At 43.7% G+C, this 26,279-nt stretch overlaps 4 protein-coding genes across 5 annotated transcripts in view; 2 read left to right on the forward strand and 2 right to left on the reverse strand.

Moving 5' to 3' along the window:
- The first annotated feature begins 1,647 nt into the window (after nucleotides 1–1,647).
- rpl34 (ribosomal protein L34) lies at nucleotides 1,648–2,766 on the forward strand. Its single transcript, XM_019856139.1, has 5 exons — nucleotides 1,648–1,739; nucleotides 2,110–2,181; nucleotides 2,256–2,355; nucleotides 2,439–2,542; nucleotides 2,628–2,766. Exons 2-5 carry the CDS (start codon nucleotides 2,117–2,119, stop codon nucleotides 2,710–2,712), a joined length of 354 nt encoding a protein of 117 aa, XP_019711698.1. The 5' UTR covers nucleotides 1,648–1,739; nucleotides 2,110–2,116; the 3' UTR covers nucleotides 2,713–2,766.
- Nucleotides 2,767–3,696: 930 nt separating this feature from the next.
- On the forward strand, nucleotides 3,697–5,739 carry ostc (oligosaccharyltransferase complex subunit). The gene is made up of 4 exons (XM_019856138.1): nucleotides 3,697–3,926; nucleotides 5,119–5,212; nucleotides 5,280–5,477; nucleotides 5,557–5,739. The coding sequence occupies exons 1-4, from the start codon at nucleotides 3,788–3,790 to the stop codon at nucleotides 5,573–5,575; spliced, it is 450 nt and encodes a 149-aa protein (XP_019711697.1). The 5' UTR covers nucleotides 3,697–3,787; the 3' UTR covers nucleotides 5,576–5,739.
- Nucleotides 5,740–5,805: 66 nt separating this feature from the next.
- On the reverse strand, nucleotides 5,806–12,630 carry etnppl (ethanolamine-phosphate phospho-lyase). Of its 2 annotated transcripts, XM_019856137.1 has the most exons (13): nucleotides 12,060–12,627; nucleotides 11,844–11,962; nucleotides 10,873–11,032; nucleotides 9,829–9,903; nucleotides 9,670–9,763; nucleotides 8,630–8,746; nucleotides 8,456–8,538; nucleotides 8,148–8,373; nucleotides 7,331–7,485; nucleotides 7,177–7,266; nucleotides 6,978–7,108; nucleotides 6,493–6,537; nucleotides 5,806–6,321 (listed from the first exon to the last, which is right to left on the reverse strand). In XM_019856137.1, the coding sequence occupies exons 1-13, from the start codon at nucleotides 12,116–12,118 to the stop codon at nucleotides 6,308–6,310; spliced, it is 1,368 nt and encodes a 455-aa protein (XP_019711696.1). In that variant the 5' UTR covers nucleotides 12,119–12,627; the 3' UTR covers nucleotides 5,806–6,307. The 2 variants fall into 2 exon arrangements, with proteins under 2 accessions (XP_019711696.1, XP_019711695.1); XM_019856136.1 differs by having other exon boundaries at nucleotides 5,806–6,537; nucleotides 12,060–12,630.
- Nucleotides 12,631–12,764: 134 nt separating this feature from the next.
- The window catches only part of col25a1 (collagen type XXV alpha 1 chain), an 80,288-nt gene continuing 66,773 nt past the window's right edge, over nucleotides 12,765–26,279 (reverse strand). The window contains exons 19-37 of the mRNA XM_019856140.1: nucleotides 24,962–25,030; nucleotides 23,556–23,600; nucleotides 23,413–23,457; nucleotides 23,256–23,333; nucleotides 23,078–23,101; nucleotides 22,240–22,284; nucleotides 21,735–21,779; nucleotides 21,564–21,644; nucleotides 21,404–21,466; nucleotides 21,280–21,330; nucleotides 20,873–20,899; nucleotides 19,691–19,771; nucleotides 19,406–19,441; nucleotides 18,476–18,529; nucleotides 18,351–18,404; nucleotides 18,234–18,260; nucleotides 17,864–17,917; nucleotides 15,433–16,812; nucleotides 12,765–15,267 (exon numbers count right to left, since the gene is read on the reverse strand). Coding sequence (XP_019711699.1) covers nucleotides 16,585–16,812; nucleotides 17,864–17,917; nucleotides 18,234–18,260; nucleotides 18,351–18,404; nucleotides 18,476–18,529; nucleotides 19,406–19,441; nucleotides 19,691–19,771; nucleotides 20,873–20,899; nucleotides 21,280–21,330; nucleotides 21,404–21,466; nucleotides 21,564–21,644; nucleotides 21,735–21,779; nucleotides 22,240–22,284; nucleotides 23,078–23,101; nucleotides 23,256–23,333; nucleotides 23,413–23,457; nucleotides 23,556–23,600; nucleotides 24,962–25,030 — 1,107 coding nt within the window. The 3' untranslated portion in view covers nucleotides 12,765–15,267; nucleotides 15,433–16,584. The remainder of the gene's footprint in view (nucleotides 15,268–15,432; nucleotides 16,813–17,863; nucleotides 17,918–18,233; nucleotides 18,261–18,350; nucleotides 18,405–18,475; nucleotides 18,530–19,405; nucleotides 19,442–19,690; nucleotides 19,772–20,872; nucleotides 20,900–21,279; nucleotides 21,331–21,403; nucleotides 21,467–21,563; nucleotides 21,645–21,734; nucleotides 21,780–22,239; nucleotides 22,285–23,077; nucleotides 23,102–23,255; nucleotides 23,334–23,412; nucleotides 23,458–23,555; nucleotides 23,601–24,961; nucleotides 25,031–26,279) is intronic.

A 26,279-nucleotide genomic window follows, 5' to 3' on the forward strand; every position in this document is an offset into this window, starting at 1 on the left:
GTGTGTGTGTGTGTGTGTGTGTGTGTGTGGAGGCCTTAATACGAATCTTCTCCTGAAAAGCAGGTTAATCCCTCATGCCCCACCCCGCATGTGGATCAAATCACATTGTTCAACTTCAAAACAGGTGGCAAACTCGAGGCCAAGGGGGCAAGAGCTGGCCTCGCCAAAGCAAAATAAGTGCCAAGTTCACTTCACGTTTCTTGCAAAATGGGCTAGGTCCTTTCATTTTGGCAGAAATGTTGCTTTTTTTTTTTGCATCCATTTTAATTTATTATTATCCTTTTTACCAAGTATCTTTATGAACATAAATTGAGCACACACTTTTCCCGACATCTTGTGAATTCAATAATCATGCAAGGCCAATTGTGTATTTGCAATTGGCTAATAAGAAGATAAGATAAGAAAACCTTTATTAGTCTCGCAATGGAGAAATTCCCAATTCACAGCAGCAAAGTTATGAAAGGAAGAAGTAGTGAGATGATGATTACATATTTATGATTTTAATCGTGGTCACCGGTGGGCGACTGGTTAGCGCGTCGACCTCACAGTGCAAAGGTCGTGGGTTCCATCCCAGCTCCGGCCCCACCTGCGTGGGGTTTGCGTGTTCTCTCCGTGCCTGCGTGGGTTTTCTCCGGGTACTCCAGTTTCCTCCCACATTCCAAAACCATGCATGGCAGGCGGATTGAACACTCAAAATTGTCCCTAGGTGTGAGTGTGAGAGCAGATGGTTGTTCGTCTCTGTGTGCCCTGCGATTGGCAACCGGTTCAGGGTGTACCCCGCCTACTGCCCAAAGACAGCTGGGATAGGCTCAAGCACGTCTATTGAACTTCGTGAGGATAAGCAGATTGGAAAATGGATGGATGGATGGACGGATTCTCATAGTCATAACCACCCTCTAAGAGAAACATGAACCATGATGTCTCTCGTGATAAAAGTGAATGTGGCAGCCCTAATCGGAAATCATGTGGGTAGCTCAGTTGTGAAAACACAACCAAATTTCCCTTGACTTTAAGAGGACGTCTGCTTTGTCACACTCATTGCTGAACTTGCTTGTGGGAATGCTGCGCATAAAAAGCTTGCCAAGCTCTCCATCTGTTGGATGACTTTGATAAATACCTGCTCGTCTTTTTTTTTGTTTTCAGACATGTGCTGTGTGCCATCTGCCCACTTATTAAAGTACAAACGTGCACAATTTCTCTTTACAACTTTTCTCTTTGAAATACTAATGTTGGCTTAAAATGGAATCATTAAAAATGATGTGGCTTGTGCAATGTTAATAAAATACAATTCACTGTTTTAAATGTGCACTTTGCGCTCCTCACTTTGTAAAATGAGCATGAAGAATGACAACAACAGAAAAAAAGCAAGATATTCCTTTCCACAGGCTTCAAGATTCAGATTCAAGAATGATTCATGGCTTATGTGTTGTGTCTTGTGCCAGTTAAAACATCCTGTTTTGGCATTAAAATATATCGATGCAATATGACATGACACAAAAAGGGGTGCAGTAATCATTTGCTAATTTTGCATTATTTTAATTTTTGATGGCAAAGCCTTCTCCAAAGCTAGCTAGTCAGCCTTTTTTTTGGTACTCATATGTTTAGAACACAGGCGCCTGGAAAAGAGCCTTGCAATACATCATCCTCACCAGTAGAGGGCATAACAACAACCGGCAAAGAGGCGCTCAAACCTTCCAAATCTGCCTTCCTTCTTCCTCTTCCGGTGACGGCGATAGCAGGTATGGCGGCCATGGAAACTCTGCTAAATTGCCGTTTGTAAATCTGTTTTAATCCGCCGCACATATGGGTTTACAATCGACTTCATGATACAGTGATATTAAGAGTACGTTGACCCTCTCGTTTATGTGATCATTTTTCTATTCGGCAGCTTGGGAGTTTTATTTTCAATGCAATACAGCGTGAGGCCACTGCCGGTTCGCATCATTGAGCCTTTGCTGTAGCAACAAGCCAAGTCTGGTGGAAACGTTTTAAGTCGCGTTTGTGTTCCAAATGACTCTTTCCATAGGAGATTCCCGTAGTTGTTGTCGTGACATTTGTTACGCCGACGAACGCGCTGGCCATTTTAACGCTACTGTTTTGTTTTGGCAGCTAGAAAATGGTGCAGCGCCTGACTTACCGACGTAGGCTGTCCTACAACACAGCGTCCAACAAGACCAGACTGTAGGTACCCACTGCGTTTTAGTGTTTGCGACCCCTTGTGCAGCCGTGTAACGTCCGCTTGACGTGTCTTGCAGGTCCCGGACGCCTGGTAACCGCATCGTGTATCTGTACACCAAAAAGAGGGGCAAAGCACCCAAATCGTCATGCGGCATCTACCCAGGAAGACTGCGTGGAGTAAGTAGAAGGAAACATGCCAGAGCTGCTGCGTGACTTTGATACCTTGTGTAGGTTCTTATTTGGTGGCCCGTTCTTCCCAGGTCCGGGCTGTGAGACCTCAGGTTCTCAAGAGGCTCTCAAAAACAAAGAAGCACGTTAGCAGGGCTTATGGAGGCTCCATGTGCGCCAAGAGTGTGCGTGACAGGTAAAAAAAAAAAAAGAAAAAACACAGTTTAAGGGGCTGGGGGGTCACTTACATAAATTAAAATAAACATCTCACCTTTTTCTAGGATCAAGCGTGCTTTCCTGATTGAGGAGCAGAAGATTGTCGTCAAGGTGCTCAAGGCGCAAGCACAGAGCCAGAAGTCTAAGTAAAATATCTGTCTGTTGTGCCACAATAAATAATAAAAAAAAAAAACACAAAAAGATTGTGTGAGTTGAACTTTTTTTTTTATTTTATTAAGTTGCAACTTGATGTGTACTGTACCTCGTGGGATCCTGAAGGGGTACATTAATGACACACAAGTTCATTGAATTAAAAAAAAAATTCTTTGATTCCAGTAGAATTACCTATTCAGGCATGTACATCGGTTGCACATGACTAAAATGTGTTAAAGTAACGTAATTTGAATTTTTTTTTTTAAAAAGTGTAGAAAATTACATCAAGTACTACATTTTAATGATGTGCAACCAAAAGTTACTTTTTCCCCCCCCTCAGTGTACTGTTCAATACACTGCATTTAATGTAAACAAAACAGTTTCTTTGTGTACTTATAAAAGGGTTAAGGAGGACCACTGTTATAAAAGGTCCACTTGTTTTCATTGCTTTTTGGCAGTATTGTCCAACATTGGCCATAAAATACATTTTTGTTATGAACTCCAGCGGTTGTCAAACTCCTTTTCAATTCATGTATTTGGAAAAATAGCAAACAGTACACACATCTGGGGGCCAGTGTGCCACTAAAAACATAACACCTTACGTTACTAATAAAATATCTGACATGAGCATGTACACTGAAAAATTTGTTTAATTTCATTTTATTTCACCAAGCGGTTGCATAAAATAAAATCCAGATCCAGATACATTTATTACGTAGATTTATAGTTTCTGGATTCAGATGATTATATTTCGTGCAACAGCTCGACGAAATATTGAGTGAATTCAAAAACTTGAAGCGTGGCATACTTGTGCGTGCAAACACTATTTCTCACTAGCAATCGTGATACATACATAGTTGCATATTACTCAACCCAATTTCATTTGGTTCAGTTACTTTCTACGAAAAAATGTGATGCAGAAAGGCAAAAGTGAACTAAACTTTTTTTTGCGCAAAAGAGAAAAACGTCACTCGCTAACTTCCGGGACACGTCACCAAATGCTTCCGCGACGTCAGGCAGCAACAGCAGCAAGCGGAACGCCAAACTTAGCCTTGATTTTTTCGGAAACGCGATGGAGACTTTGTACAGCATCCCGTTCACTGTGCTCGAATGTCCCAACGTGAAGCTGAAGAAGCCGTCTTGGCTGCACATGCCGTCGGCCATGAGCGTCTACGCGCTCGTCATCCTTTCCTACTTTCTCATCACCGGAGGTGAGGCTGGCGACTTACCGACTCGCAAACTCCACAGACAGGCGACACAACACAACACATTGCAGCGCAGTGGTCGTGTTCAAACATAAAATGAGGCAAGTGCTGCCCAGCGTGTGGATTTTGCCTCAAAAGATGGAAAGGAACCAAGCTAACCGAGCTAGCATTAGCTGCCAATTAGTGCAGTAAAACGGCCGACTGAAAATGTGTTGTTGGCATACCTTTACTCGTTTCATTGGCTTGAAGACATTTTCTAATGGATAGAACTTCGTAGTTAACTAATGGGAAAGAGTACGGGCTCGCCCTTAATGACGTCTCGGCAGTCGCATAATTTCAACGTCACTCGCGGACAGTCGGCAACCTTTTTTGTTTGCTTTTGGGTGCGTGTGCGTTTTTAAAATTCCAAAATGCAGAAGCCATAACAGTAGTCAATAAAAAGCAATTGTAGTCATCAGTCGAAATACGATATATAATTAAAAAAAAATAGAGCAGTCAGTCAATATAACGATAAAGAAATACAGATGATATGACTATAAAGGAGTTACAAGGGCAACGATAGAAAAATGTTATGCTACAACATGTTATGGGCTTAAAAGTTGAGATCGACACCTATAAATTCACCTTCAAATCTATATTGTTCTCAGAGCCTTTTTTTTGTAATAACACTTAATAGAGCGAATGTATTTTCTAAATTGGTAAAAGAAATGTTTTCATTGAAATATATTGCAAAATGACTTAATGGCCGTACATGTTGTGTTGTTGCTCTACTTGAAATTTATTGAGGTATTTTTCATTATTAAACCTTTATTTAAAAGACCAGATTAGACAGAGCATCTTTACTAATGGTGACGTGGCTGAGAAGACAGCAAATTAAAGCATTTGTAAAACATAAATTAAAAACTCATGCAAACAGGGAAACATCAAAATATTGTGACATTGTCAAAATGACCAAATATGAACAGTTTGTGGAAACTCTTTCAAAAAAAATATGCAATAAAATGGGACTGTAAAGCTTGAACCGTGATATAGCTCAGGATAATGGAATGTATGTTTGTCTACTACCCCCTGTGTTCTAATATTGGTCATGACATGCTACATGGAGATCAAAGTTTTGTTTATTTTTTGAGGGGCTACTTGGTATAAAAAGTGTATTTTCGCTGAATTATTTCAAGCGGTGATTTTTTTTTCTTGCCAGGTATCATCTATGATGTGATTGTGGAGCCGCCGAGCGTGGGCTCGATGACGGACGAGCACGGACACCAGCGACCGGTGGCGTTTCTGGCGTACAGGTGAGCGTATTGCCCCACCTTGGCACTATGACGCAAACGATGCGAGCGTCTTTTGTGCCTTCTGCAGGGTGAACGGCCAGTACATCATGGAGGGCTTGGCGTCCAGTTTCTTGTTCACCATGGGAGGCCTGGGCTTCATCATCCTCGACCGCTCCAACGCGCCCAACATCCCCAAGCTTAACCGCTTCCTGTTGCTCTTCATCGGCTTCGTCAGCGTCATCCTCAGCTTCTTCATGGCCCGAGTTTTCATGCGCATGAAGTTGCCGTAAGTCTCCGGAAACGTTGACTGTTTGCGACCATTCTGTCCTGTTTGGCTCACTGCTTTTTTTTTTCCCTCTCACTAGGGGATATCTCGTGGGATGAATTCAACTGTGGATGATCTAATTCATCTGGACTGAAAGCACTGACATTGCTGCAGAAATTATTAAAAGTGATAAACAACCAGCATTGCAAATGAAACATGAAGTGGGATTTTTTTGTAATTAAATTTTTTGTTACACAGTCCTGAAATAAAGCTGTTTTCCGAAGCTCTCGCGGTGGTAGAAGTTGATTGAGGAAAAATCCCGACCGAAATAACTCACCCGAACACCACGTGATTGCATAATGCTGCATTTAATGACTCTAAAGCTTTCATTCACTTCATTGAGGGTGAGAAAGAAGCACGAGAGTCACTCACAAATACAACATCTCAAGAGGAACATATTGCACGAGTCATTCCCTCAAATGTGCATGCTGCTCTTCAGAGCACCCCCCCCAAAAAAAAAAAAAAATCCTCCTTATAGGAGTCTTTGGGTGGCTTTTGCCTCATGACACGCTGAGCGCACATCCCGCTGTTCCTCACTTCAGAATTCTTTAAGCTGATGTCCTAAAATGTCCTGTCGAGTCAACTCCTTCAGCACCAACAAGTCAACGCACCGCTCATGTTAACTTGCATTTTCCATGTTGCATACTTGACTAGGTCAAGTCCTAAAAATACCATATTTACCCGAGAAGGCTTTCCTCTCAGTTTATCGTCCTTTTTCTTTTGCTTGCTCAGTCACACGATGCCTTGACACCTTGTTTGCCAAGCTGCTGCGATGGCGATGCAAAGCGTGTTTATCCTGCGCGACCTGAAGCAAAGAAAAAGGTGTTATCTTGAATTATATCTACATTAACCCCGCCCCCTCCCAGTTGGTTCACTGTTGAAGATTGTCGTGTTGATGGTAAGAAGTAGTTCCCGCGACGTATGAAATGATCTTTCTTTCTGTAGTATCCCTTTCTTTTATTGACGTCATTCTTACCATTCACTGCATTGGCGGTGTTCAAACCGGTGGCTGCTTCAATTTCTGTGTGAGGTAAAGGGAAAAAAAAAAAAAAAGTACAACGCACTGAGAATTCTCAAAATGTCATGATGAATTTTTTGGAAACAAAAAAAAAAAAAACGTTTTTGTGTGATTTCACCAAGAGAAAATCCGGCGTAAAAATTGGAGTACTCACAAAGAGGCTTTCAGGTGAAAGTAATCGAAAATGTTAAAAGTTTTTGACCTTTTTGATTCATCCACAACTCCGGGAAAATATTTCGGATTTGCTGACAAATTTCTGCCATTAGGCCGATACTAGCCTTATTTCAGTGTATCGAGTTATCACGAAAGGAGCCGATAACAGCCATAAATACTTGACTTGTCGTGAATTGTTTTTTGCTGAATTCATTTGTTCTGAAGGAATTTTGAGGTGTTTGAACACCCCCCCCCGCCCCCCCAACGAGCGTGAGAACTTCCCTTCGCACCTGTGAGAATGGCGTCTATTTTATCCACCACAAAGTCGGCGTCGTCAGTGTTGAAGCACATGGGGGGCTTGAACTTCAGCACGTTGCGGTGCGGCCCGTCGGCGCTGAGCAGTACGCGCTCGTCCTTCAACCTGGTTGCAAAAAGGGTCCAAGTCCTTTTCGGTTGGGTGCATTCACGTCAAACGTGGAAGTCTCTTACCGATATATGACCTCTTGGGCCTCCGCCGTCGCGGGTGCGAGCGTGGACCTGTCCCTCACGAGTTCCACTCCCACGAACAGGCCCCGACCCCTGCGGGCGGTCACACGGTCATTCCTGGCGGCCACCGGCACACTTTTTTTGGAATCAAGTGTACCTGATGTCGCCGATAAGCGGGTGCTTCTCCTTTTGTTTTTCCAGCAGCTGGGTCAGGTAACCCCCGACTCGCAAGGCTTTACCCTGCAGGTCCTCCTTGGCGATCACGTCAAGGACGGCCAGGCCAATAGCACACGACACTGGGTTGCCTCCGAACTGCAAGCAAACACACACACACACACACACACACACACACACACACACACACACACACACACACACACACACACACACACACACACAGGCTGGTTTGTGTCAAAAGTTCCTATTCCCTCATTTTGACCACAAATGCAGAAAGTCCTGCCTCTGAAGATACGGTGTCGGGCTTTTTTTTTTTTTTTTGGCAGCCATTTTGAAGACCTCCTTTGCAAGCCTGTTGCACCATATGAAAAGCGTGACGATCGCCTGCGGCGATGAACCTGAATCTTAAGTAGCACTGCAAATATTGTTTCTTTGAGGCAAGTCTCTTTTCATTTTATGTTGTGGACTCTTCTTTCTTTTTTTTTTAGGCCTTTGACACTTTATGAAGAAGCTCTCGAAAGACGTTAGACTGCAGCACACGGCAAAGTTAACATTTGGCTATTCAAAGTCCTTATTAGGAGTTCAGACACCTCAAAATGGCTGCCTTCCTGTTGAATTTAAGCATGGGGTCTTGAAAGTTTTTTTGGAAGTTCATGTCCATTCATGAAAGTGGGATTGGTGAGCCATTTTTTAAATGCCCCCAGGGGTGGAAAATGGGTCATCCCAGAATCAGAGGCAGCAGCATTCGTGACCACCGTGATGCCGTCATTATTTGTTGTGCAGCGCGTGGGTCTTACCGTGTTGAAATACTCATTTCCCGATGACATGAAGGCCTCGGCCACCTCCCTGCTGGTGACAACGCACGACATGGGGTGCCCGTTGCCAATGGGCTTGCCCATGGTGACAATGTCGGGCACAAAGTCGTCGCCCTGCAGCTGGAAGGCCCAGAAGTGGCTGCCGACCCGGCCAAAGCCCACCTGGACTTCGTCGGCGATAAAGAGCCCGCCTGCCTTACGGACGTGCCTGCGGTGGGCGACGAGGGAGGAGTCAGTTAAGAGCAAACAACAACGGGACACTTTTTGATTTATTTCTCATGCGCACGTACTCAGCCACTTGCTGAAAGTAGCCCGCAGGGGGGATGACCTGCCCGCCGCAACTTTGCAGTGACTCGGCAATAAAAGCGGCAATCTGCAGGTCAGACGACACGTCGGGATAACTGGACGACCTCTTTTGACCTTCGCATACTGTTCAGGGCTCAACTAGCTTGACATGGCAGCACCTTGCCTCCTCGACTTTGCACTCGCTCGATGATATCTCGGACTTCATCGGCGTATGCTTTGGCAGGATCCGCGTGGTCCCGTTTGTATTTGCCTCTGTACACGTCCGGGCTCAGGGCCTGACGAGGAAACAGAAAACCGCTTCAAAATGACAACTGGTGGGAAGTGCATTTTAACAGTAAGTTTTGATTGAAAAAAATAAAATGAAGACAGCCTTTTTTTTTTTTTTTTTTACGACACATGACTGTTTTTATGTATAAAAGTATGCGGATCTGGAGTTTATTGAACATATATGGTCTTTTTATTTGTAAAAAAAAAAAATCTTCATAAACATAAATACATGGTTGTTTAAAATACAACAAAAGTATTCATTCATGAGTCTTAGCTTTGCTTCACACAACCTTCAAATTAGATTTTTTTTTTGGTGGGGAAGCTAAATAACACTTTGTTGACAGTACGGAGTGTACAGTCAAGCTTAATATTTTCATCCTAAGTTGTCAACAACTGAAAATAGCCAGTGTATTTCCAATTTGAAAAGGCAACTGCCTTCATTGGTATCAACACATGAGACGTCAGCGTGCTGAAAACATGACTTGGCGAAGCCCTGACATCACTTCACCCATAATGCTTCATTGGTTGTCGACAGAAACTTTTTTTTAACTTTTATTTGTGCCTTGCTTCGTTTATCTTACTATCCGTTGACTGCTCGTTTTGTCGCACGCGCAAACCATGCGTGAACCAGACTGTGGCCGAATTTGATGTGGTGATGGATCACTTGCGTCTGGCGTCGCTCGCTTCTGCAGCCCTGTTGCAATGGTCTGCCATTGACTTCCCTGAAGATTTTGCTGACGCTGTCATAAAGTGTTTGATAGTAAATTGAATCAGATTGCAATATTCCATAGAGTAATGCTTTCGATTACTAGTGACTTGAAATTGCATCCATTATTGAGCAAAGGCATCGCACATCGTAACACGTTAACGGATTCACTGTGCAGCGGGCATGGCAGGTCCAGTTGAGTGATGTAGATTTAATCGCACTCACCACATGGACAAATGGATTCAGCGGCGCGTCTGCCAGATGGTGCAACTTGTAGGGGCTGATTTCAATCAGCGATGTCACGTGGCCGTGATAGGCGCTGCAACAAAATACAAACAAGTCATCGAAGTGCGGGTGCGGGGGGAAACGCATGTTTTTACGCACTTGTCCAGGGTGATGATGTCTTGGCTGCCCGAGTACTGGCGGGCGAGGCGGAGCGCCAGGTCGTTGGCCTCCGATCTGGAGTCGAAAAGGGCGCCAAGGTCAGCGGGAGTCAGCAGCTGACTGTCGTCCAGTTACTGAGTCACCGTTAAACACACACACATCCACACGCGCTCGCTCGCGTGAATCACTCGCAAGCCATTTCCGCTCGCAGAGCACCAAACAAAACTCAACTGATGAAATATTGATATTCAAATACAAAACGATTGGTTTGCCAATTCCAGTGAAAAGCTTTTCCATGCGCCATTAGCAAAACAAATCAACATACGTAACAGTTGAGGGGAGTGTTTGTGATCGTCAGCGTGGTTACTTATTGACACGTTTCGCTACCACGTGACCTTTGACTTATCCGAGGAAATGTCACTGCATGGAGATTTATGACTTGGTGGCGACATCAAATCTTTTGGAGGTACCGGTGATAAAGAGGACTTTCTTTATCATGTTTCAAATGCGCTGACTTATTACAGTCACCCTCAGCCGGTTTTCTCGCATGTTTCTCAATCGCGATTCAGTGCGCAGCGGTCTTTGCGGTATCCTCTGACATCTGCGCCTCAATTTAAAAACACAGTTTGTGATCATCTGAGATCACCCCAATTAAAGTGACACTGTAAAATAGCCATTTATTTTTATCTTCAAGCTACAGTATGGAATCATCTTGAGGGCCTATTTCTTTGCGCGACCCTTGACCTTAGGGGGTAGAATGTACGTTCAGATAAGAGACAAGTTCAAGACTTTTATTGGTTTGTGGTGAAAAGTCAATGCAGTTGGAGCAGCCGGGACATCCTTCATATTTTGTCGTGTCTGGATAGTTAAAAAAAAAAAAAAAAGCTACAAAATAAATGAAAATGAAACAAGAGTGCAGTGGAAGGTTGCGCCCGCCATTGTTTTGTGGAATGCGGCGTAGCTGCAAGTCATATACAGGCGGGGTGAAGAGACACGCGAGAGGTATGTCACCTCCTCCAGTTCCATGTTGTCGCTCGTACTCACCCCGAGTTCACAAAGTAGAAGACGGAGAGCCGGGCAGGCAAGGTGGCTTGCAGCCTCTGGGCATACAGCACCAAGTTGTCGTGCAGGAAGCGCGAGTTGGTGTTGAGCATTTCCATCTGCTGCGTGCCGGCCAAAACCACATCTGGGTGGCAGTGACCCACTAGTGATGGGCGGAAAAAGGGTGAGACACATTGCGCTTGTAGGTAAGGTGTGTGTGTGTGTGTGTGTGTGTGTGTGTGTGTGTGTGTGTGTGTGTGTGGCTGCATCCAAACGAATTGAGGGAAGCTTGAACATGCGACAACACAACCACCCGCTGCCAATAAAGGACTTCCTCATTAGTAAAAAAAAAAAAAAAAAAAAAAAAAAGGAAGGTCTTAGATTAGTTAAGTCAGTCATTGGATCTTAACCTAATCGAGCATGCAATTGACCTCTTCAAGAGGAGGCTGAAGGGAGAAACAGCTAGAAACAAACAAGAACCGAATGAGGCTGTAGTAAAGGCCTGGAAAAGTGTTTCAAAGGAAGAAAACAACAGTCTGGTCTAGTCAAGGGGTCGCAGGCTTGATGCCGCTATCGCAATGTCATCAAGTTCTTCACTTGAAGTGAATTCAGTCCCAGCCTGAAGCAATATTTTGGTTCAATTGAAAAGTGGGTGGCTTCAAACAAAATGTGCTGTGGCCTTCGTTGTTTAACAACTCTAAATGTAAATACCAGGAAATAAAAGCTGTCATCCGAAGCTTTTGTCTGATATTTTGATCGGAAACCCAAATGTCTTCACTGTACAACAAAAACCAAGGAATTGATCTTGCTGTTCCAATACTTTTGGAGGGGACTGTAAATGTATCTATTTTTTCTACCTTCAGAAATTTCTTGATTCCATCAAGCCAATGCTAATTACGTTTCGACTATTTCCTTAGCTCCTCCCTTTCTCGCACTTGCACTTTGAAGGTCTGATGATGACGTCACGTATTTACCGTGTGCCACATTGTTGATGCAGTCCAGGTAGCGTTGACCCCTCTCGTCGTACATGTACTGACCCCTGGCGCGCACCATCTTAATGGGGTCATCGCTGAAGAAGATTTTGCACGATGGCCTGCACAGGAGAGAGGATGAAAAAAAGTCATTCAGGCAGTTCAAAAAAAAAAAAAAAAAGGTCGTCTGCTGAATAAATAAATACACTTTACTCGTACCCAATGAGCTTCCGCCTCAGGTCGATCGTCTGCGTTTTGGCCAACTTCTCTGCGCACATCGTGCAAGTGTCCCGCGGGAGCTGCACTTCAAGTACAGTACTGTACTTTTGGCCTGGCGATGCGCGCCGCCCATTTGTGGGGGCACCGAGGACACGCGCGTCTCAACGCTGCGCCTCTGCTGGCACCTACTGGCCACGTGCGTGCATTAGCCTGAAACGCTGAGCACGTTTTTGAATACAAAAATAAAACAAAAGCATCCATTATTGTAGTCCCAGTTACTTTTCACGTTCAAGTCAATTAACAAGAGATTCCATTTAGATGCCAATTTCCGCCCCCCCCCCAAAAAAAAAACCCCAAAACAAAACCGTTTGGTGCTCTAAGGTTAGCCTGCCCGCCTCACAGACATTTGGTTGGAATTACACGTTCTATCTACCCTGGTTTCATCCCACGTTCAAGAAACTGGGCAGAAAAGTAATGAGTAATAGATTACTTAAAGGAAAATGACTTGCCAGTAGATCAGAATACAAATTTAAAAAAAAACGTTTTGTGACTTAATTTTTTCCCCCTAGTTTGATATTTAATGTTGGTTAGATGAAAATTTTGGCATTGTGTATGTTGGCAAACCTCACCTTCAACCCAAGTGCTTCAGGGATACACTGCACCATTGTAAATGTGTGTGAGTGGGTGTGTGTTTACTTCCAACGATGAATTTGAAAGACTGCGTTTATTTGGCTCCAACAGTACAGTCACATGAGTTTTACCACATGGATCCGTTTTTTTTTGTAAAGAAATGTCAATCAAATGGGTAAAAAAAAAAACAAAACCTAACAAAAATAGTACAAATGCAGAACATAAACTTCAAACAACAATCAAAAAGAATACAAATATATTTCAACTCACACAACTGTTTGTCCTTTGTTCCAAAACCACACGTGGCATTTCACATAGTCTTTTGTACATTTTCAAATGGCAAAAATATTGGATTGGATTACTTTGGCACTTGTGCACATGATTAAAAAAAATAGACCAAAAAAAAAAAATTAAAAGATCTGCACATGCTAAAGACACAGCACCATGTGAGAACAAACAACTAAATCAAACAGGAACATTTTTGTGGAAACACACTGGAGGAATGGGGCAGTAAAGTCGAGTTTTCTATTAATTGTCCACCCCAGCAAAGGGGTAGCCTATAATTGAAATGGGACGGACACACAAATCAGTCAAATGTAATGTTGCTGTTGCATTCCACACACACACACACACACACACACACACACACACACACACACACACACACACACACACACACACACACAGAGATCATAAAATTGCACTTTTTGTCAAATGAGCACACATCTCATCAGTACATTAACTCATCCACGATACAGAATACAACACATACACACGCATATATATATATATAGAGAGAGAGAGAGAGAGAGAGAGAGAGAGAGAGAGAGAGAGAGAGAGAGAGAGAGAGAGAGAGAATCGCACAGCACGCGTATGCTACATTCAATGCAAACGAGGGAGAATAGAAAAGCAAAACAAACGCATCGCATTGGCTGGGCCCAACAACATTCAGGTCACCGAAATAAAAGCAGATGTGTCGTCACGGCGACGCCCGAGTGACACACAGGAATGCCGCTTTCGAAAACCCAAGCAATCCAAGAAAACATAGAAAAATAAATTATGTCATCAAATACAAATACATTGTATATGCAAAGAAATCACATCATACATAGACAGGAAAGAAACTGGTGAATATCCTTCCGCATATTTGGAAAGAAGAAAGAAAGAGAACGCACCAAAAATGGCCTCGAGGGCGTTCCATTCAGGACTTGCGATATAACACGTATACGAATGCACATGCAGTGAACTGACATCTCCAAGTAGCATTTGTGTGTTTTTTGTTAGCGCCCAATTGAAGCCGAACAATTAAGAAGAAAATAATACAACACATTTTACCACACCAATTCCTCTCCAATAAACACAATAAATGAAAAGATGCTATAAAGTTTGTGGTCAAGGAATGAATAAAAGCTTCAGGCACCAAAGGCTATCTTACACCACGTAGAAAACAATTAACAATAAGAAAACAAAACCAAATTGTCGCGTCATATTGCCAAAGCGCCTCCAGCCTGACATCCTGCCGCGTCACATTTTTGTTATCGTCTCTGGTACATTATGAAGTGAACCAGTTGGAGTCGGTTGAATTCATTCACATCTTTTGGATCAAAACTGATTTTCTGATCCAAATCATTTTTTCGGTACACCCTTGCTCCTAAGTCAAGGTATAGTTGTACATGTGAAAATGCTCTCTTTTGGACCGACAACGAAATAGACGACGCAACATGTCGGGTTGCTTGCGTTTTGGCAAGATAACCAAAAGTGAAACCAAATAAAATAAAACCAAAAAAAACATGGTTGCATTCCATCAACACTCAGTAGATCCTCAGCTGTCTCCGCGGAGACCGTCCCCGGCTCAGAGGGGGCACCCGTCCAAACTAAAACCCTTTATGGATTGTTATCAGTGCAGCCGAAGGAGGTTCGGGCTCCCCGGACCCGGCGGGGCGGGGGCCATCAACGCCTCTTGCAGGCACGGTGGGCGGGCGCATTAAAGCAACAAACATCTTTCATTTTCGGGACTTTTCAGGCGACCAGCCATGGCGTGACTCCCTTGGGAAGATTCAGCAAAAGTGGAAATTAAAAGAAAAAAAAATGTCTCTTGTTGTTGTTAGTTTTTCCTCTGCAGAAGCCAAAACAGTGTGCGCACAAGACATAACATGCTTAGGCGAGGTTTTGTCTTTTTGATGCTGCGTGAGTGGGTGGGCAGTGACAACACAAAACAATAATCTTCCTGTCTCTGAGTCCAAGTGGACCCATGCAAGAGCCCTGTGGCACTCCAGTGTGGGAAGCTGTAAAGTTGCGCCACAAGCTTCAAATGAACCAACCAACACGCTCACACGAACAATGTGGATGTGAGAGAGCAGACATGATTTTTTTTTTTCCACACTCTGATGTGATGTGAGTAGAAGCAGCTTTTGGGGCGTGATGCATCCCAGGGTTTCTTTTGTTGTTGGTGTTGGTTTTGCATCCTCATACACATAGGCTTCTTTTTTTTTTTTAATCCCATTTAAAAAAAAAAAACTATAAATACAAAAAAAAAAGAATATTTACAAACTCCATGCGTTTCAGGTTAGAGTGATCACTGCAAGAAAAAACAAAACACAAGGAGAGAAAACCACATGAAGTGTGCTCACGTTCCATTTTTTTTTTTTTTTGATCATGCAAACAACGGTGTGGATGACATTAACAAACTTAGGGAAGCCACATTTTGTTCTTGCCATCAAAATGTCAAGGTTTGCCCTCTTACCTTCTGCCAGCAGCCAGGCATCGGTAAGCCATCGGGACCCTGCCAGCACCACAAAGGCACAATTAGACTGAACCGGCATTGGAAACTTGTTCGACACACTCACACTCATTCAAAATGGCCGCAGATGGACTGATTTTATGCCACAACTAATGCACAATGTGTATATACGTACAGCAGGTGATATAAAAAGTCTGCACACCCCTGATCAAATTCAAGGTCGAAAGGTCAGTCAATTTATTTTTCTTTTCAGTTGAGTTGTACAATTTATGGGTAAGATGAATGATTTCTCTCGGTCACATTTTGTTTTTTTTTAATTTGACACATCTTTATATTTGGACAGGCATGTAGAGATGTTTGATTTACTTAAAAAAAAAAAAGCTCAATTTCCCTTACATTTTGTGAGTCGTGTATGTATACACACATTTGTTGCACATGCATTTCAATTATGTTTACATGTTTACATGCATCGCTGACTAAAAAAATGGAGTAAAAATTTGTTGACCGATGTGATTATAGTTTGCTTTCATTTTTTTAAAAGGAATTTTTGGTTTTGTTTTATTTTGTTCACAAAAATGTCGCTTTCCCCAATTGTCGTTTTTTTTTTTGGGTGAGTTTCCCTTAACTACATAATATAACGACAAACAGTATATTGTCATTCAGGCAAATAATACACATCAAAATGAAATAAATAGCATGCAACATGACATACTGGTTCAAGTCTCTCACTTTGTTTTGGTGAAATACTGCAAAGTGAAGCGAGATGCTCAGTGTGCGCGCGTGAGAGCTAGCGCTCAAAGCGGCGGGCTTTGACTTGCGCCGCATGACGTCAAACGTGACAAGAAACTTCGTGTAACGTTGGATTGTCCCCCTCTTGTGACGGTCTGGCCCAATTGGTACAAGAACAGGAAGGAACGAGTAAATGGTAGAGGCGGAGGAGAACGGGGGGTCACTTGTCAGTTGAGAAGTCTGTTAGTGTGGTGTTAAAGGGGAACTGCATTGGAGGGATCAGCTGGAAGGAAATAGGATTGGGATTTTTTTTTTTTTTTTAATTGGGCGTGAAAGGGGTGCGTTAAAGGGTCTTGATGCCATCTTATGTTTTTTGTGTGTGTGTGTCCCATTCGACTTGTATCGTTTGAAAAAGGCTGCGTGCAGTCAAGAAGTTAGTCGGATGCAGTGGGTGTTGGTGCACATATGACAAATGAGAAAATGGCTGCACATGCGTGTGCTGTGCACGTGCTTGATGGCTGAAGGCGAGCGACATGCATGAGGGCGAGTGGTGGAGGAAAGAGAGGAATACTGTACCAATTGGCACGGGGCATCCAGCCCGTCCAGACCGGGCTGCCCTGGTTCCCCCTTTTCACCCTTAAATCCCCGGAAACCCTGTTTACAAAAATGACCTCGGAGTGTTACTGGGACAGAGCGACGACCGAGAGGCCTGAGCGAGCGCGCGATGGCGGGGTCGCCTCATGACCTTGCCGACGCCACAATTCGGCCTCAGCTTGGGTTTGGGGATATTTTTCGACGCGGGGCGGTTAGCTGGGCGTCGGTGTGGCCACAAGGCGCCCCGTACCCTCGTTCGGGGAGAGCACCCTACACGGCTGGGACGCGACTTCCAGCTCACAGTTGCAACATACCAATGGGCAGGGTGCATCTAATCCAGGGGCACCCTGTTCTCCTTTCTCGCCCTTAGGCCCTTTTTTGCCTTTCTTTCCCTTCTCCCCCTGTGGATACAACCATTTGGTCACGTTAAAAAAAAAAATCACGTGGGTGGAGCAGCGGTGAGATGAAGGAAAGGGGAGCGATTAAAGAAGGGGAACCCACAACAGGGGGAGGTTAGATTGGTCTCTCGGGAGAAAAGAAACGGGAAATATTACAGTCGGAGGGAGTGAAGCTGACCACATTTTAAGGCTGTCAAGGGCACAAAGGATGAGAACGAGTTGCAGGGAGAAAAATGCCAAAAGGGAGATTCATTCTTGACAAATACTCCAGTCATGCATTAGTCTGTTGTTGACGTCACACCTCAAGTCGGGTTATCTGGTGCAGACTAAACAGTGAAACGATGCACAAAAAATATTTTCTTTTTCATTTCTGGACTTTTCAGGTGAGTAAGTGAAGTCAGCTCAAGCTACAATTTGCGTGTGGAGCTTATGTGAGAGCAAGCGAATAAAGAATTAGTTATTTTCTTTCAGGATTGGAGGTGACAAGATGCACGGTGACAATCGGAGGTGGATGCGAAGAGCCTGCTGTCAATGGACTTCGGTTGGAATGACGATGAGGGGTGACTTGTGATTGGGTGATATGGTTAGCATGAGCTGAAGATGACATTGTGAGGAGCTAGCCGTGACGCTAACAAATCGAAACACTCGTTCTGTCCATTGACACCAGGGGTCTCGTGTTAGAATCGGTGCAGCACATCTAATTCTACGTCTACCTTCTCTCCTCTTTCCCCACTGTCGCCTTTCTCTCCTCTCAAACCCGGCAACCCCTGGAAGAGGGCAACTTTATTAATCTCAACAAGACAAAGACAGACAGAAAACAGACGTTGCAAGCCGCTTTGAAGGACGTCGCAAAGATGGGATCCAAGGTCGGAGGAAATCTTCAAACCCTGTTCTTATCAGGTACCCCGTTCTTATTAGTCACACCTGATGATTCAGATGGAATGCAAAGATGGAAATCCATCAAAACAATTCGCAACGGATGCCGATGAGACGTTTGGAATGACAATGCGACTGATACACGGAAGCCTTTTGAAGCATTTAAACACTCGACTTGACGGCCTTCTCGTTTCTTCCGAGACTTACATCCAAGCCCGGTGTTCCTGCCGCTCCCTGCAAAGAAGGGACGACACGGATCAGAACCACATGAGGCAATCTCAATCCTGGCTGGCAAAACATTCAAAATAAACATCCGAAACTCACAGGTAATCCGTAGGGTCCCCTCGGTCCCGGGTCCCCCGCCGCCCCTCGCTCGCCCTGATCCGGCAACAACAACAAAATCAGCCGAGGCTTCAAAAGTGAGATGAGAGCGGCAAAGTGCTTCTTACTCTGTCCCCCTTTGGGCCGGCAGGACCAGCTGGACCTGAAGGCCCGTCTGTGCCCTGCAATGAGAAGCGTTGCCGTGGTGACTGCAAATCAGTGGCGCTCCTCCGTTAAAGGGAATTCCCAAAATATATTTGGAGAATCGTACACATGCACCTCTGCAGTTGATGAATCAGTGCGTGTTCGTGCTGACTAATGCTGCACAACGTTTTGCGTGTTTGTTTGATAACACAGTGGTCCCTTGACATAAGAGTTTAATTTGTTCCGTGTCCAAACTTGCGACTTAACTTCAAATTGAAGTAAAAATGACACCTACGTGGAAGTTTAAAAACAAACAGTTCTGAAACTGGAAATGGGAATGTATTTTTCGATAAAGCTGAACACAAGTGAACTGTAGGCACAGATTCGTTCGCATAGCATTTGAGGGAGCCTGCATACCACCAGTGCTACTCATAGTACTTTGAGAATCATTTATTTCGGGCTTGGAAGACAAAACGCGTCTTCTTAAACAACACTCTGAAGACCCGGATGACTGTTTCACGAATCCACGAAAAGGCTTCATCCTTGCCAGCTGCTTGAGGTGACAAAAGCTGGACTCAACTACTGTGCTGATTTGCTGCTCCAATGTCAAATCACCGTCCAAATTAAAACCCAAGTTGGAGGCAGTCGGCTTCACAAAGTAGGGTGACTGGGACCAAATCATCACTTGGGTTGATCTCTCCAGATTTCTAAATGTGGCTCACAACACAATGCGAAAATTAATGGACCAAGGGATGGCTGGTCGTTGGGGCACTTGGATATCAAGGAACCACTCGCTAACTTGTTTGCTCATGCGTGAAAAACAGGAAGTGGGAAAAGCGGGTCAGGGGGTCTGGATGAGAGTCGGAGACGGGACAACGAGAGTTTGGGGTGGTCGAAGCCTCTCGGTCACTCACCCTAATCCCGGGCTTGCCGTCCAAGCCGGAGGCTCCCTGCGTGGTTACGGGCGTATGAGTGACATGGACATGGACAAGGAGGGATTAGTACCAGATGAACTCTGTTATTACTGCACATTCTGAGGCCAAGTTGACTTTCAAATTATACGCTGGGTTACTGGGATTTGGCAAACTAATCAGGCAAATGAATGAGAGCACGTACACACGCATACCGCCAATATAATACAAACACATACAAACACTCTGGTGCACAAATACAGTCGCAGGGGCATTTAGCGTACTTACAGGGAGACCTAATGGTCCTCGGTCTCCCTTGTGGCCTGGTTCTCCGCGTGCCCCCTTTGTACCGTGCAAACCGGGTTCACCCTGCGGCATAAAGATGTGAACATGTGTAAGTGGGACACACACAACGCACCAAAATGAGCTGGAAAAGTAGCCGACAGCATCGCAATGGAAAAGAGCCATAAAGGAGTCGCATCTGTTGCACGTTACAAAGTTATTAGAGTTCATGAAAACTAACAAAATAAAATTGAAAAAACATTTTCCATCATGAAAGAAAATAAAAACAACAAAGGCTTTAAAACAAACTGAAGACTAGCTGAAACTACAGCTTCTGTTTATAAAACAAGTCATTAGAATTATAGGGAAAATGTCTTTTGTTTTCGTCTTTGTCAATTAATGGGGGAGTCAACCCCAAAATGTTCTTTACACTAAAAACTTTTATGCAGCTGAACTAGTATAAACACAGTATTCTCAACAATAAACTACAAAATTAAATCCACCCACTTTTGTCCATCTCAGGGGGCGGCCATTTTGTCACTTACTGTCGACTGAAAATGACATCACACTCGCTCAGGGCTCAGGTAACAACCAATCATGGCTTAGCTTCAGATGAGCTTCAGGTGAGCCATGATCGGTCGCTACCTGAGCCTTGAGCAACTGTAAGGTTATTTTCAGGCGACAGAAAGTGACAAAATGGCCGCCCCCTGAGATGGACAAAAAAGGGGTAGATTTTGCTGCTTAACTCATATTCCACAAACGCAATATTAATCAGACTGCCGTGTTTAGGCTACTGGAAGCGCAAGTGTCTCAAAATATCCGTAAAGAAAATTTTGGGGTTGACTTTCCCTTTTAAATCATATTTGAGCTTTCAGGGTTAATTTGAAATGATTATTTCGGTATGACTGTCATTTGAGAATTGTAGTTTACTTAACAATAATACACAATATTTAGTGTCCTACATTTTTAGTATGCACTCAACATCTGTAAATACATATAAAAAAAATAATACTAATAAAAAAAACAAAGCATTAACAAAATACACAAACAAACAAATAAATAAATAAACCGGCTCTATAAACTCATGAAAACTAACAGAATTCAAAATGAAATAAAAAAGAAAAATCCCAAACTATTATAATCCTGTTGATGACACACTTGGACTTCTACAAAGGGGGGCTCAGTTACCTTTGGTCCGGGGAAACCGTGGGGTCCCTGAAGGACAAAACAAGGAACACGTCTATGTTTCAGAGTACATAGATGGCGAATGTCATTTTCACCATTCATACAAGCTTTTCTACTTTTGTCATTTTCATCACACACACGCACACGCACACTTCTGCCAATTAGTGCGACACAGGCAGACCCTGTTCATGTGTAAAACGCTTCAATTTTGTCTGACTAACAGACCTGTAGCCATTTTCTCCCCCATAATCTCTCTCCCACGTGGACTCAAAATGGAGTTGATCTCAAATCGTAAGTGTTGCAAATGCCGCCATCTACTGGCATCAGTCTGTCACTTCAGTTGTTTCCAAAATCTATTAGGAAGGTCCACAAACACAAGTATGTAATGTTTTTACCGCGCTGAGACTTACCATGGGTCCAGGGGGCCCGTGAGGTCCTGGTGCCCCCGGAGGGCCAATAATCTAAAGAGATACACATTTGGGACAGATGAAGCTTTGAACTTTCCCGTCAGTCATGTGGAACGGTGAAACTCACTGAGGAGCCTTGAGGACCCGGCAGACCTGAATCTCCCTTGTCTCCCTTTACCCCGTTGACGCCCTGCACCCCCCCCCCCCAAAAAAAACAACAGTTAAAAAAAACACCTTCGAGTCATATGTCTCCAAGATTACTATGGGAATATTTGCATATTTCATACAGGTAAGCCGGGTAAACCGGTTGCTCCTTTGTCGCCTGATGCTCCAGGCATTCCCATGTCTCCCTTGGAACCCTTGTAGCCCTGCCAAATAATGACCTCTGATGATTTAAAAAAAAAAAAAAACACTCATTCTGTCTTGAATGGTTTCATACGTCGGCGACGTTATCTTACGCGTTCTCCGTCAAGTCCTGGTAGGCCAGGCATACCACGGTCACCCTGCCGCAAAACAAACAGAACAACTCGTCATTTTTTAAAATTTGCCCTTTTAACAGCAGTATGAGCATCCATCCATCCATCCATCATCTGAATCATTTCTCCTCATGAGGGTTGCGGGCATGCTGGAGCCTAGCCCAGCCATCTTTGAGCAAAAGGAGGGGTACACCCTGAACTGGTTGCCAGCCAATCGCAGGGCACGCATAGACAAGCAACCCATTTGCACTCAAAATTACACCTAGGGACAATTTCGAGTGTTCAGTTAACCGACCAAGCATGTTTTTGGAATGTGGGAGGAAACCGCAGTACCCGGAAAACACCCAACAGGCATGGGGAGGACATGCAAATTCCACACACAAAGGCCGAGCCCAGAATCAAACACTTCTGTCCTGTGACGTGCTAACCAGTCTACCACCGCGCTGCCCGCAGTATAAGCACTCAGTAGAAAATGTTCAACATGTACCTTCATACCGTGCGGTCCTACAGGTCCAGGAGGACCCGGCGGGCCCTGCACACAAGCAAAGACGTCCCATTTACAATGACACACTTGAGCAACGATGAAAAGCAAAGCTATGTGATGATTTAGAAGAACAGAAGCATTGAACACATGCCAAGGTTGACAAGAACATGTTAGCCGGAACACATCAATTCTATTATGCAAAGCTGCCTTGACTTACAAATTTGATTTGTTGCGTGACCATGCTGGAACCTCAAAATAGCAGCCTGTCGCAGGTAATTCTTTTGTTTCATCCGTTCTTGCAAAACCGTTTCATTTGTTGACATTCTATTTCGGTAAAGTGAATTTTTATTTTGAATTTGACTCGCGAGCGTGGTCACGTCATGAATTCAATTCGTACGTCAAGGCACCGCCGCTTATGACATCAATGCCAAATATTTTTGATGAGAGCATGCCAATGCTGACGATTGTCACAAATTAGTACTGTGTGAACAATGGTTGACGTGATTAACCCTTGTGTCAAAGAAACATGAACACATAGACCTACTATCCTACTGTATTTGCATGTTGGCCTTTATGGTGGTAGTTTGTGTGTTCAGTATTTCATTCTCTTTAGGTGGTTTAACAGGCTTTTGAACAACTGACAGCCACGAGATTGTTGCTGACGGGGATGACATCATCACTTTTTGGAGGGGGACTTAATGAAGAAAAATGTCGACCATTTCAGTCACTGTTTGGTACACATACGGTTAAAAAAAAAAAAGGGAGGCAAACCACAGTTAGGATTGTGCTCATGCGATTAAAACAACACTGATGGCAATTCTTAGTACAGACAAATAATTACCGTCACTGTAAGAGTGGTAATCTTCTGCAGCACACCGAAAAGAAGAGAAATAACATTGCAGAGAGAACAAACCTTTGCGTCAGCATATTTTCTCTTTGGCACAGACACACCCGAAGAATTGCATTTTCAAACCGCGGCTTGAGACAATAGAGCCAAAAGATATCATCCGTTGTCTGACCTTCAACGCTTCCTGAATGTTCCCATTGTAGTCAATAATTTCAGTGGCCCCCTGGTCTCCTTTTTGCCCAGGCGGGCCCTGCACAAGGACATTTGGCACATTCATTGAACAAATATTCGACACGGATGACGACATCACCTGAAGGCAAGAGTCTCACCTTTGGCCCTGAAGGCCCAAAGTCTCCTTTGTCTCCACTTTCGCCCTAATTCAGGATAGAGAAAATATAAGTTAGTTGACCTCACGGGCTCTGAATGATCGCAAAAAATAAACAAAACAAAACAGAATGGTAGCGATGATAACCTTTGACCCTTTGGGACCAGGTGTGCCTGCCTCTCCTTGCGAACCCTGACAAAGATAAGACAATTACAAGTACATGACAAAACAATGGTGGGAAGGAACAATACACAAATATTTTGTTTCTGACTTCTCAGGCATCTGTGCTTGTGCATTGATTATTCTGAAAACCTTTTATTCTGACTCCTTATGTTTGAAGGCGCAAATCTGTACTTTCTGGTTTTTCAAAATAGGCTTGTTCGTTTTTTTTTTTTTTTTCAACCTCTGTGGATGACGAGATGTCAAAACGACGAAAATAGAGAGAGGAAAAGATTATGTGATGTTTTGGGCTAAAAGAATGATTCGGTAGCGAATGTGGTGTGTCTTGAGGCAGCCTAAAAACAGCTTCTAGCATTAAAAAAAAAAAAAATCTACCTGATCTTTAGTAGTATATGTATTTGCATTTTTTTTTTTGTGAATCAGTTCACGATGTTACAAAAATGAAAAATAGACATTTTCATTTCAGAAGCCCTCCCTTGTAAAGCCACGTCCTTCTGGAAAGTCACAGTCAGTCCAGAGGTTAGTCACGGTAGGGGAATAAAAATAACACTTGCACCTCATATGCATATTTTGTGTTGGTATTATGCAAAATCATTTTTTATGTAATTTCTTGAACAATTGATCAGAGGATCAGAAGAATTATGGATTCTAAAATTATTTGGGAGCCAAAGCTCCAATAGGAAGCACATGGGGATGGTCAGACAGCATTAAAAAATATGTATAAATAAGAAAACTACAGCTACTGTAATTGAATTAGTACTTCTACTTTTACCAGTGTCGTATCTGTACTTCTATATACAGATTGTTCGTACTTCTGCACCTGTGATGACAAAAAGACTCCAAATGTTTGGTGCCTTGTCCTCATTTCACAAGGTAGTGAAGTTGGTGTTGAGGTTTCCATGTCATCCCACTGGGATGCCGGCGGTCCTATTTCAAAGAATCCCGCGCGTGCGCCTCTCGAGGGAGCCACGCACGCCGTAAGCTTTCACTAAAAAAAACAACGGTGTTTATTTGAAGTCTGTCACCGATAAAGGCGAGATTTCACTTTTTTTATAATTAGCATGTGAAACACATGTGCGGGTCATCTGAGTTGAGACTGCAGTTTATTGAAGCTACCTGCTGGGTCTGAGCCAGACATAAACAATGGCCAACTCATTTCCACTGAGTTGACATGACGCGGTAGAATGTTAAGATCATGACTAAGATTCGAATGGTTTAGGCAGCACTCTGCGAACAAAATGAACCTTTCAATCAGAACTTTTTTTCAGGTAAAACTTTGTAAACAAAGAGGACAAGTGTGTAGACCACCAGAGAAGGGGTATTAATATGCCTCTAGAGGGCGGCAAAAACCAATTAGGAATGACATAGTGTACCTTTGGTCCAACAGGTCCCAGGTCGCCTCTTTCACCTTTTCCGGGCGGTCCATGCTCACCCCTTTCCCCCTTTACACACAAACAACAAGATTTCAGTCGTGGAAGTTGTCATCATCTGCTCCACATTAAGACGACATGTATCTCTCAAATTAGCGTTTGCATTCTGCTTCTCCTCCAGTCCTCGGTGTACTTTGTAGTGAAGTGAGCAAAGATGGCCAAGAGATGGCGCTGTGGTGCAATTTAGAGAGGCTTTGAGCTCGTGTCACCTTTCTTGAAATGACGATCAACCTAAACAGTTTGTACAGCATCACACCGCCCTAAACGAAAAGGCCCGACTTGCCATAATGTAAATCATCCATGTCGAATGTGTTTTCCCTTCCCTGCTTGTGTCATCGCATGAATCCACAGTCCAATACAAACACATTCTGGATGCCCAGACATGAACATTATTAATTATCCTCCCTCGTGCGCATGTGGAGCATCACAGTCAGCTTCTCAGTGTGATAATATCACGACTCAAAGGAAGCACAGAACGGTCCCCTTTCCACTGACATTTTGGAGGCAATGAAAAAGCAAGGAGGAAAAAAAAATCAAAACCTCAACATTGAAACATGTTAAAAAATATCTGTAATCTGTTTAAATTGGGATTTCTTTGAATGCTCAAGGAAAATAATGGCACCACGCTGAGGCCTAAAAAAATGCAAAAGCAAATCCATCCATCCATTTTTTTGAACCGCTTTATCCTCACGAGGGTCGCGGCGTGCTGGAGCGGAAGCTCAGCCATCTTTGGGCAGTAGGCGGGGTACACCCTGAACTGGTTGCCAGCCAATCGCAGAACACGACAACAAACAACCATTCACAGTCACAATCACGCTGTGGGACAACAGAAGAGTGCGCCATTAACCTTCCATGCATGTTTTTGGAATATGGGAGGAAATGGGAGAAAACCCCACACAGCAAGGCTGGAGCCCAGATTCAAACCCTGTACTTCTGTACTGTGTGGCGGACGTGTTAACCAATCGTCCACCGAGCCTCTTGAAAAGAATTGAATTGCGAATTGAAATGCAAGCCCTAGGTTAAGCTAGCTGTCATGGCACACGCTACAAGAGCCTACTTCAAAATAAAATCTTCCTAAGGCTTTTTCATTGTTAGAGTTTTATTTTGAAGTCAGCCTTTGCGTTATCGGCGTGTTATAGGTATTTTTCCACCTTTCTTGACATGTCAAAATGACTGGCGGCAGCTCATGTCCCAGTACGCTGGAGGCTAAAAATGAGAAGTGTCTGTACTTTGTACCGTTGCGTACTGGGCCATTGTAAGC

The sequence above is a fragment of the Hippocampus comes genome, unplaced genomic scaffold (assembly GCF_001891065.2).
Source record: "Hippocampus comes isolate QL1 unplaced genomic scaffold, H_comes_QL1_v1.1 scaffold246, whole genome shotgun sequence".
In the NCBI taxonomy this organism is placed as follows: domain Eukaryota; kingdom Metazoa; phylum Chordata; class Actinopteri; order Syngnathiformes; family Syngnathidae; genus Hippocampus; species Hippocampus comes.